The sequence below is a fragment of the Carcharhinus amblyrhynchos genome, chromosome 8 (genome assembly GCF_965287045.1).
Source record: "Carcharhinus amblyrhynchos chromosome 8, sCarAmb.v2.hapA, whole genome shotgun sequence".
In the NCBI taxonomy this organism is placed as follows: domain Eukaryota; kingdom Metazoa; phylum Chordata; class Chondrichthyes; order Carcharhiniformes; family Carcharhinidae; genus Carcharhinus; species Carcharhinus amblyrhynchos.
The window spans coordinates 83,586,791-83,598,912 of record NC_137331.1 but is presented as its reverse complement, the minus strand read 5'-3'; the positions used below and the strand labels follow the sequence as shown (position 1 = coordinate 83,598,912).

Sequence of the window (12,122 nt, the reverse complement as noted above, 5' to 3'; positions counted from 1 at the left end):
ATATTTACTGATTGTGGTCTGAGAGTTAGGAAGTTCAGGATCCAGTCACAGAGGGAAATACCGAGGCCCAGGCCACGGAGTTTGGAGATGAGTTTCATGGGAATAATAGTGTTAAAGGCTGTGCTGTAGTCAATAAATAGGAGTCTGACATCAGGGTCCTTGTTATCGAGGTGTTCTAGGGTTGAATGCAGGGCCAGAGAAATGGCATCCGCTGTGGACCTGTTGCTGTGGTAGGCAAACTCTGTTGGATCCAGATAGTCCGGGAAGCTGGAATTGATTCGCGCCATGACTAACCTTTCAAAACACATCATAATAATGGATGTCAGAGCCATCGGCTGATAGTCATTAAGGCATGCTGCTTGATTTCTCTTAGGGACCAGGATGATGGGTTGTCTTCTTGAAGCAGGTAGGGACCTCAGATTGTTCGATCCATTGCAATACACTTCCCCCATTCCCGTGTGCTTTAATCTTGCACGATAATCTCTTTTGCGGGACTTTGTCAAACACTTTCTGAAATTCCAAGTGGACAACATTGACCGGTTCTCCCATGTCAACTCTACTAGTTACATCTTCCAAGAATTCCAACAGATATGTCAAGCATGATTTCCCTTTCATAAATTCATGCTGATTCTGTCTAATCCTGCCACTGTTTTCTAAATGCTATCTATAAAGTCCTTGATAATGGATTTGAGAATTTTCCCCACTACCAATGATAGGCTTATTGGTCTATAATTCCCTGTTTTCTCTCGACCTCCCTTTTTGAATATTGGAGTGACATTAGCTACCCTCCAATCTGCAGGGACTGTTCCAGAGCCTTTAGAATCCTGGAAGATGACCACCAATGCATCCACTATATCTAGAGCCACTTCCTTAACTACTCTGGGATGTAAATATCAGGCCCTGGGGATTTATCCACTTTGAATCCCATCAATTTTCCCAGCACCGTTTCTCTCCTAATTCTGCCTTCCAAATGCCAAGTTATGAAAAGCTTGATAATGGACTTTAGCAATTTCCCCTGTCCAGCCGTTAGGCTCAGTGGTCTATAGTTTCCTGTTTTCTCTCTACCTCTTTTTCTCAATACTGGGCTTACATTAGTTACACTCCAATCTGTGGGAACTATTCCAGAATCCAAAGAATTTTGGAAAATAACCATCAATGGATCTACTATTTCTAGGGTCTTTTCCTTAAATATTCTGGGATATAGATTATTAGGACATGAAGATTTATCCACCTTCAGTCCCATCAATTTCCCCAAAACATTTCTCTATTAATGCAGATTTCCTTGAACTCCTCACTAAAACATGTTTCTCTTAGCACTTCTGGTACATTATTCACATCTTCCTATGTGAAGACTGAAGCAAAGAACAAATTTAATTCTTCAGGCATTTTTTTATTCCCCATTAAGAACTCTCCCATTTCTGACTATAGGAGTCCACATTCATGTCAATCTTTTTCTCTTTACATATCGATAGAAACTTTTACAGTCAGTTTTTATGTGCCCGCTAACTTACTTTCATGCTCGATTTTTCCCTTCTTAATCAATCCCTTGGTCCTCCTTTGCTGAACTTTAAACTGCTCCCAATCCTCAGGCTTATTAACTTTTCTTGTCAATTTGTATACTTCTTCTTTGAATCAGACACTATCTCTTATTTCCCTTGTAAGCCAATATTTGGCCACAATTCCCTTACCATGCTTGCACCAAACAGGAATAAACAACTTCTGGGATTCACCTATTCATTCTTTAAATGCCTGCCATTGCCTGCCCACTGTTTTTATTTCAGTAATGTTTCCCAGTCCATCTTGGCCAATTCATGTTTCATACCTTGAGAATTACCCTTATTGAAATTCAGGATCCTAATCTCAGAATCAATTACATCATTGTCCACCTTGACAAAGAATTTTACCATATTATGGTTACACATCCTAAGGGTTCTCTCACAACTAGATTGCAACTAATCCTTTCTCATTGCATAACACCCAGTCCAAGGCAGCCTGCTCCCTTGTTGGTTCCTCAACATATTGCTCCAGAAAACCATCCCGTTTGCACTCCGGAAATTCCTCCTCTATTGTACTATGACTCTCCCAATTTATATGCAGATTAAAGTCATCCACAATCACAGATGTTCCTTTAACACATGCATATCTGATTTCCTGTCTAATGATTTTCCCAACATGATCACGACAGTTTGGTAGCCTGTACCAGCCCCACCAATGTTTTTTGCTCTTTGTTGTTTCTTAACTCGACCCATAGATTTCACATCATCTATACTAATTATCTTTCTTCAATATTGTATCAATATCATCTTTAATCAACAATGCAACTCCACCACCTTTTCCTTTCCGTCTTATCCTTCCTAAACACTGAATAGCCCTCAATGTTTAGTTCCCATCCTTGCTCGCCTCGAAGCTACATCTCCGTAATGCCAACTATATAACATCCCTTTACATCTATCTCTGCAACTAATTCATCCACTTCGTTTCAAATGCTCTGAGCATTCAGGTACAAAATCTGAAGTGGGCACTTTTAACATTCCTTTTTCCTTTCCTATTATTTTTTACTTGGTCCTTATTTGACTCGGGCCCTTGATTTCTCTGCCCATCACTCTCCTTATTCGCCATACTATCTTTTCCTCTTGTTCTTAATTCTCCCTGTTCTGAATCCTTGCAACGATTTCCATTCCCCCTGCCATATTAGCTTAAACACTCCCCAACCACCCAACCACTCTAGCAAGTACTCCCCAAAAACATAAGTCCCAATCCTGGCCAGGTGTAATCCATTCAGTTTGTACAGGTCCCACCTGCTCTAGATGCCTGTCATTGCCTGCCCACTGACTTTCCTTTCAGTAATGTTTCCCAGTCCTAGGAATCTGAAACCCTCCCCTTCACACAATCTTTTCAGCCATGTATTCATCTTTTGTATCCTGCTGTTTCTACGCTGACTAGCACATGGCACAAGTGGTAATCCTGAAATCACTGCCTTTGAGGTCTTACTTTTCAGCTTGCTTCCTAGCTCCCTATATTCTACTTTCAGGACCTCATCTTTTATTTTACCTATGTCGTTGTACCAACATGTACTACGACCACTGGCTGTTTACCCTTCCCTTTCAGAATGTCCTGCAGCCGCTCCGAGACATCCTTGACCCTAACACCAGGGAGGCAACGTACCATCCTGGAGTCTCGTTGTGACCACAGAAATGCCTATCTATTCCCCTTACAATTGAATGTCCTATAGCTAATGCATCCCCACACCTTGTACTCCTCCGCTCTACAGCAGAACCAACTGTGTTGCAACGAATTTGGCTGCTGCTGTTTTCCCTAGAAAGACAATTCCCCTCAATAGTATATCTGTTTTACAGAGGAACAGCCACAGAAGATTCCTGCACTGCCTGCCTAGCTCTCTTGTTCTGTCTGGTAGTCACCCACTCTGTTCCTGCCTGTGGAATCTGAGCCTGTGTTGTGACCACCTCTCCATACGCGCTGTGAAAGGTAATGAAAGTATATATAAATATTTTTGCAAGTGAGATACAAACAGAGAAAAAAATGCTGTAAAGAAATGCTATAAACAGTCTTGGCAATGGATAGGATATGTTTTACAATAACTTATATTTATATAAGATCTTTAACATAATAAACATCCCCTGACACTTCACAGAGGAGCATTATAAAACAAAGTCTGATATCAAGCCAAAAAGGAGAATCCTAAAGGAAGAAAGTGAGGTCAAGAGGCAGAGTGATTTAGGGAAAAAATTCCAGTGCTTAGGGTCCATGGAATGCACAGAAGGCCCTAATTAGAGAAGCATAGATTTTATCAGAGCGTTGTAGGGTTAGAGATTACAGAGATAACTATGGAGGGTTTTGGAAATAAGGATGAAAATGTTAATGTGAAGGCATTGCTTGACCAGGAGCCAATGTAAGTCAGTGAGTACACAGTTAACATGTTCTTTTGTGTATCCCTCTGATTTGGGTTCTTTCTAACTGTGGAATCTCAGTTCCCCTGTGTACTGTTAGCATGACTTTGCTTGGTTTCACAGCATCTTTCCCTGGGTAATCATTTTCTTTCAAATATTCAGGGCAAAGATTGCCTGATGTAGTTTGGGCAGGATTATGTTGCTCCATGCTCTATCAAGCTTCCATTTCAGATTGAGGGTTGTGAGCATAATTCTCATCTTCTTGCTGATTTGAATGGCTGTTGTGTGAATTTCTTTTCTGTGGGAAGTGTCACATCCAGCCGTTTCATGCTGTTGTATGGTTTTGATGCCTATTGTGTTCTCATCGTTATCTTCCAGGCTATGGATATTTTGGTTTCTTTTCCTTCTCCTTCACAGTTGTTCTGCCTCTGGTAATTCCTTTACCACCATCTTTCCTTGCTCTGCAATTCTTTTTCCACAGATTGGTCTCTCCACAAGTTCTGCAGTTTGATCTTTATGCAGGACATTTCTTTCTGTCTGTGACTTCATGTGATTGTCCACAGTTCCTGCACATCTTTCACTGTCAGGTGTGCATTATTTTGTTTCTGTGCATCACCCCTACTGGCTTTCTTGTGACTTAACTGAAGGTTATCCTTTTGGGTAGGCAGTGCCTTCATGCATTTACTTGTGGCTTCATGTTCTCCAGCTATCTCGTGTCCTGCAACCTTGTGAGATTGTCCTGTCTAATTAAATCTCTTCGTACTTTAGGGTTTGCGCAATCCTAAATGAGCAAATCTATCAGCCTTTCATCTGCATCCCTGAATTGACATTTTCTGGCTGCATTTTTCAATCTTGTTCAAATATGATCAATTTTGTCAGGGACTTTACTGTTGATCTCATTCATCCCCCAGGTAGTAAACAAATTTAACCCTTTCCTTCCTGCCCATAACAGGATGTAGGTAACCCTTTCCTCTTCATTCATGACTTTTTGAAAGCTATTGAACATCGGTCTGCACTTTTGTTTAAGTTTCTCAAATACCTCTGCAAACAACATCAGTTCCCCAGTTCATCAGGGGCTATAGCTCAGCATTCAGCGCTATGACAACGACAATTTTGCTTTTGCACAATTCGCACTGTTTTTCTCTCTCTGGCACCAATTTGGGTTGATTTTTCCCAATCTAATTCAACATTAAATCTGCTAAAATTGTTTGGATCTTGTGTGCAGACATCTGCTACTGCCACTTTTGTCTTTTGGTTCCCAGAAGTTAAAAATAATCACACTTTTAGCCTCAAAGTTCTGGAACATTATCACATGTATTTCTTGCAAATTTTCCCTGTTGCTATTGGACTGACAGTAAGAAGTCTTACAACACCAGGTTGAAGTCCAACAGGTCTATTTGGTAGCAAATGCCACTAGCTTTCAGAGCACTGCTCCTTCATCAGGTGAGTGGGAGATCTGTTCACAAACAGGGCACATAAAGACACAAACTCAATTTGTGGAATAATGATCCAATCATTAATATATAATTATATAATGATCCAATCATTATTCTGTAAATTGAGTTTGTGTCTTTATATGCCCTGTTTGTGAACAGATCTACCACTCACCTGATGAAGAAGCAAAGCTCTGAAAGCTAGTGGCATTTGCTACCAAATAAACCTGTTGGACTTTAACTTGGTGTGAGGCTTCTTACTGTGTTTATCCCAGTCCAATGCTGCATCTCCCTATCATGGCTATTGGACTGATACAGCACTTGACAGCAATGCAGCAGCACATGTACATTTTCATAATAATATCATTTAAGTGTTGTAGCAGAGTGGATATCTGATTGGAGGGACTCAAACATGAAGTTTTGGGGCAAAACAGAAAATACTGTAAAATCTCAGCAGGTCCAACAGCATCTGTGGAGAGGGAATAGAACCAACTTTCGAGTCTGGATGACCCTTTGGCAAAACAGATGAGAAACGTTGGCTCTATTCTCTCCCCACAGATGCTGTCAGACCTGCTGAGATTTTCCAGCATTTTCTGCTTTTGTTTTGGATTCCAGCATCGGCAGTATTTTACTTTTATATTATGCAATCTTGGGAAAGAAGCTTGTTATTTCTTAATCAAGAAGGACACGAAAATTATTTTCCAGCGCGAGCAATCGAAGAGGGGGACAGATTCAGTGGCAGGGAAACCAGACGGTTTTTTTCCTCTCTGCGGGGAACCATAAATGACCATGTCTCATCTTTCTGAATTTCGCCTGCAGGCGATTCTCAGCCAGCTGCAAGTCCATGTCAGACGGGTAGTTTGACAGCACAGAATGCTGAAATTGTGGGAAAGGTAAAGCTGGGATGTGGTCAGCTAGCGTAGAAATCGAAGTTCGCCCCTTCCAAGAAACAATCGTCATCCCAGCAAAGCATGCAAACCAGATGGGTCAATGAGTTTAGTGGTATAGTATGACAGATGCAGAAAATTAAATTAAGGTGAGAACAAACCGGAGGACTTGCCAGGAGAGAAACGCGTGAACCCCGATGTGAATAATTATACAGGTTTATTTATGGTGGAATCATACGGAATGGAAGGTGAATTAGCCCATCAGCCCTCCTTGAAAAAGCAATGCCCTCCCCTATACATTGTGATAATTTTCAGAAAAGTTTTTTTTCTGCAAAGCTGGATCCTAAGAGATGATGAAATACCCAGAGTATAGCCCCAGGGCGAGAAAGATAGGAGTAACAAAGATTGCATTGGGTGAATAACAGCAGGATGAAACCTGGTGTTGTCAGACTTCTTACTGGGGTGAATAGGAGCCAGGAGAAGCATCGGGTGAGATAAAGGTAAAGGATGGATAAGAGAGGCAGTTTTATAAGTTCAGGGAGCTCCCCCCGGAATATTGCTACCTCTGGTTGACACATTGCTGTCTGCAGAGGTGAACATAGCCCTTACCCTGGCTCCGACCTGCCTGGCCCCTGCCACTCAGAGCGACTGCACGAATCGACATGTTTGCTGTTTGTGTTCAAAGCTGGGAGGAGGGGCTGGGCGTCTGTCTCCATGGTAACAACACAGGCTCGGCCACGTGACGGCTCCAATTCTCGCGCGCAGCAGGTGATTCTCCTCCTGTTGTTACACCGCGGGGCGGGAAACCAGGCAGGTGGCTGCAGCCAGGCCTCTGAGTTAAACACATTGCTGCTACTTCCATCCCCCCCAAAACCGTTTCCAACATCGAAGAGCTTGCGTAATGTGAAAAATATCAAGGACTTCAAAGCAGCAGACTTTCAATTCAGAAGGATATGATCCATTCTCTTAAGTTTTAAGTTTATTTGTTAGTGCCCCAAGTAGGCTTACATGAACATTGCAGTTAAGTTACTGTGAAAATCCCTAGTCAGGCAGCTATTAGGGTGCACTGAGGGAGAATTTAGCATGACCAATGCACCTAGCCAGCACATCCTTTGGACCGTGGGAAGAAAGTGGAGCACCTGGAGGAAACCCAAGCAGACCTGGGGAGAATGTGCAAATTCCAGCAGTGATCCAATCTGGGAATTGAATCCAGGTTCCTGGTGCTGTGAGGCAGCAGTGCTAACCACCATGTCTATCAAAATGGAAATGGCAATCTGATATTTGTGTCCACCTGAGCCCATGATAAGTAGAAGGCTGAGAATGAAGGGGAGGCAATTGCCTGGTGGTAATATTGCTAGACTATTAATCCAGAGACTCAACTAATGTTTCGGGGATCCAGGTTCACATCCCACCATAGCAGATGGTGGAATTTGATTTCAATAAAATAATTCTGGAAATAAAAAACTACTGGTGACCATGAAACAATTGTAGATTGTCAGAAAACCCTACCTGGTTCACTCATGTCCACAGAATACTCTTGTTCCGTGAATGAAAAGAAGGACTAAATTTCATAGCAGTTTTAAAACAACACAATAGTAAAAGGTGAACTCAATCCTTCAATCTCTTATGGGAGCCACAGTCTTCTTGGACCTTCATAAGTGTTATGTAATATTAGTAAAAATAATGTAAGTTTGTTTAGGTTTAACATAAAAGAGTATCCCATACTTGCACTATTAATATATACAGTTCTGTTGATATAAATTGCCATTTTTGGTCACTGTCAATAAAGTTTATTTTCTTTCCCTGAAGGAGTCAAATTACACTGGCTATCTATAGGTGCTGAAAAGATTCAGCAGATCTCGCAGCACCTGTGGAGCAGGAAACAATCTTAACAGGCAGAATTTTAACTGTCCCCCGAAGCTTGGAGGGAGGTGAATAAATTGTCCAAAAATGTTGAATGTCAGAAAGCTGACATGATCCTGTTAACTTGGAGTTTTAATTCCAGCCCGAGCAGGAAAGCCTTGTGAGATGTCAGGCTTGTTATGTTAAGAGTAAAATGAATTCTGATTGTAACCCAGCCTTCCGGCTTTTACAATCAGTGCATGTGGTTCATGAGCTGTGTGAAACTCAGCCGGTTCAACCTGGCATGGGTATAGCTGAGATTCATTGCCCTTTAAAATTAATAGACTGGAATGACTTTAAACAGTAAAACTATGCAGCTGTTTCCCTGCCTTTACAAAAGGCTTGTGCTTACATGCATTCTTCTAGCAGTGTGCCTTCACTACATTAGGGGTGATTTTCAAGCTTTTTGGAAATCACTTCATCTGCCTTGGACTTTATGCATCTTGATCTGAACTTTCAGCCTGTCAGACCTCACTGGGACCAACTAAAGCTACTTTATATTGGATCTCTGAGGAGCAGCAACAGAAGAAAACCCATATCAGTAACAGCTGCCACTCTACACGGCAGACAGAATGGACACAGAGCTCTAGCTGAAACTAAGCCCAGCATAGGATATTCAGGCATAGAGGATCAGCTTTCTCATCATGACTGAGCAGCAGTGCCTCAACAGTTTCAGCCTTTAATGTATCCCCTGAAAGCTGCCCAAGTGCTTCCTGGCCTTTTGCCCCAAGGACAGATCACCCCTACCTCCATATTTTCCATATCTGTAATGAGGAAATAGGTCTTGAGCTCCAAAATCCATTGACCATTTGGTAGGAGTGGATCTCCTGGGGAAGAAAGGAAAGGTCCTGGAACTGCTAAATTTGAACTAGTTATTATGCTTTGTACCTTCAATGTTTGTTGGGATGACATTATTCAGGTTCTATGTGTGAACAGGACTATATTGCAAAAGCTTTCAACATGTCTGAAACCACAAACTTCCAGCCTACTTTGTAGTTAAAAAAAAACTCTTAAATGAATTCGGCACAATAGTGGATTGAGGTGCCATCATGCTGGCAATAAAATTATCTGCACTGGGAAAGCAACCTTTGTTCAATTTTTACTGAAATCAACCTCGCCAAACCAAGATACAAAAACAAATGTCATCAAGGAAAACAAGAGTTGACAGTTCAGCCAGGGATATAATTGTTTTACGGACGTTGAATTGAGATAAAAGTGTTCCAGCAAAATATAAACACATTTTCTTGGAAAATTAGCCATAAGGGGCTTTCTCTGGAGAAAGCAAAAGAAAGATGAACAACCTTCTGGAAAGATTCAAACCATAGTTGAAACAAAGGTCACAGAACATAATTTTGAATTGTGCTTTTAAAAGAAGTCTTGCAGGATAGTATGGCTTGTCAATACAATAAACAAACATGGAGTAGAAAAAATTTAACATCGGAAACTTATGCTGCAGTTGAAGTGTGAGAAGACCCTGCTAATTGTCAGGAGCTCTTTCAGAATTACAGCCAGACTAATCACCAGTAGATGCTACAACCACTTCTGATGATGGAGTGACTGTGGTTAAAAGCATACTTGAGCTTGATATTGGTGAAGTGTTTGCTCGCTTGAAGTAAAGTAACATATTTGAACATTCTGATGCTAGAATGTCAGTGAAGAGTTGAATTGTTCTGAATAAAGTTACAAACCAGCTGCTGCTTTCTAAAACAAAAAATTTCCCTTTTCTCAACCTATTAAATCTGTAATCATTTTTTGTTAATGATTTTCATTTCCTGTAACCATTTCAAAACTGCACCCATGGTAGACCTTTAATGATATAAATGAACTAACCTCATTAAACATGACATTTTGAGTGAGTCAATGTTGTTCTCTTGTAATTATGAGTTAATTATAAGACCTACAAGGTTGTTTTTAAAAAGTTGGAAACTCCTAAGAAAAAGGGTTCTTTTTCCTTAATAACACCCAGAGGCTTGACTAACAGCACAGAGAACAGTCATACAAATCAAACAATTGCTAGTGACTCATCAAGAACACCACAGCCCTGATTTTCTTTATTCAAATTTCTTCCAGAGATCTGCCAGCACCATCAGCAAGATTTCACCATCTGCCACCCACAAGTACATCTCCAGGTGACAGGTTCTATGATAATCAGGGCTGCCACTTCTGTCCACTTTGCTATTGATGAGGACGCTGAGAACCAAAGACTTCTTGCATATTCCGCATACGGCTGAATTCTCACAGGTACAGCAAGTCATGGACTGCACACATACATATTACAACCCATAACAACCCTTAAATCATCAAACATCCTTTGTCAATGATCTGCTGCTGCACCTCCCTCCATTATGCTGAAAGCTGGTCTATAAGGTAAAAATTCTGCCTATTATTTGAGGTTGATGACCTTCCATCAGAACTGATTATATCTGATCTGACAACTAGGGACATGTTCAGCCCAACTTTGTGAGCTAAAGGGCCTGTATTGTGCTGTAGTTTTTCTATGTTTCTATATTTCTAACTTCCCTTAATCCACAATTTGAGCTCACAATTAAAGAACAAAGAAAATTACAGCACAGGAAAAGGCCCTTCAGCCCTCCAAGCCCACACTGACCATGCTGCCTGATTTAACTAAACCCCCTACCCTTCCAGGGACCATATTCCTCTATTCCCACCCCATTCACGTACTTGTCAAGACATCCCTTAAAAATCACTACCATATCCGATTCCATCACCTCCCCCGGCAATGAGTTCCAGGCACCCACTACTTTCTGTGTAAAAAATCTGCCTCGTACATTTCCTTTAAACCTTGCCCCTTGCACCTTAAACCTATCCCCCTAGTAATTGACTCTTCCACCCTGGGAAAAAGCTTCTGACTGTCCACTCTGTCCATGCCTCTCATAATCTTGTAGACTTCTATCAGGTTTCCCCTCAATCTCCATCGCTCCAATGAGAACAAACCAAGTTTCTCCAACCTCTCCTCATAGCTAATGCCCTCCATACCAGGCAACATCCTGGTAAATCTTTTCTGTACCCTCTCCAAAGCCTCCACATCCCTCTGATAGTGTGGTGACCCGAATCGAACACTATATTCCAAGTGCAGCCTAACTAAGGTTCTATAAAGCTGTAATATGACTTGCCAATTTTTAAATTCAATACTCCGGTCAATGAAGGCAAGCATGCCGTATGCCTCCTTGACTACCTTCTCCACCTGCATTGCCACTTTCAGTGACCTGTGTACCTGCAATATTCAAGCTCTGGCTGCCATCTCTATGCATCCCACTATAGTGAAAAGAACAGTCCCAGTCCTTCTGCAGCATCTGACCAATTTACAGAAGGGGATTGGTCCCTTTGACCCCTTTGTCTATCAATACTTTTAAGGGTTCTGCCATTTACTGTATACTTCCTATCTTCATTAGACCTTCCAAAATGCATTACCTCACATTTGTCCGGATTATACTCCATCTGCCATCTCCCTGCCCAAGTCTCCAACTGATATACATCCTGCCGTATCCTCTGCTGGTCTTCATCGCTATCTGCAAATTCACCAAGTTTTGTGTCATCCGCAAACTTACTAATCAATCAGCAAAGGTCCCAGCACTGATCCCTGAGGAACACCACTTGTCACTATAATGTTTTGAAAATAGCATCAACTCTGATGACAGAGTAAGCTTTATTCATTACCACTCCTAGAAGCACCATGTATACATGCAAACCTGAAAAGCAGGCAAAGGCCTCAAGAAAGGTAGCATCCTCCAAAAACTGACAACTCAAAAGTAAGATGCAGCTGATATTGAATCCTGAATGAAAGGTCTACTAAACAAAGTGACTATTTCAATGTAATTAAATTAATTTAAATCTTTTCCATGACATTGCATTTCAGGAATTTTATTCATTATTATTGCTCTGCAATTTTATTATTTATTTGCGTTTAGGACCACATGGTTCTATTTAGTGGTGTTTCTTTGATAAATAAGAAATTATGGTATTTTAAAATT

General features: G+C 41.2%; 1 protein-coding gene across 1 annotated transcript in view; it reads right to left on the bottom strand.

Annotated features, from left to right (window-relative positions):
• Window positions 1–6,897, bottom strand: part of cnbd1 (cyclic nucleotide binding domain containing 1) — a 131,504-nt gene extending 124,607 nt beyond the window's left edge. The window contains exon 1 of the mRNA XM_080194954.1: window positions 6,838–6,897. Coding sequence (XP_080051080.1) covers window positions 6,838–6,892 — 55 coding nt within the window. The 5' untranslated portion in view covers window positions 6,893–6,897. The remainder of the gene's footprint in view (window positions 1–6,837) is intronic.
• Between the last annotated feature and the right edge of the window lie 5,225 nt (window positions 6,898–12,122).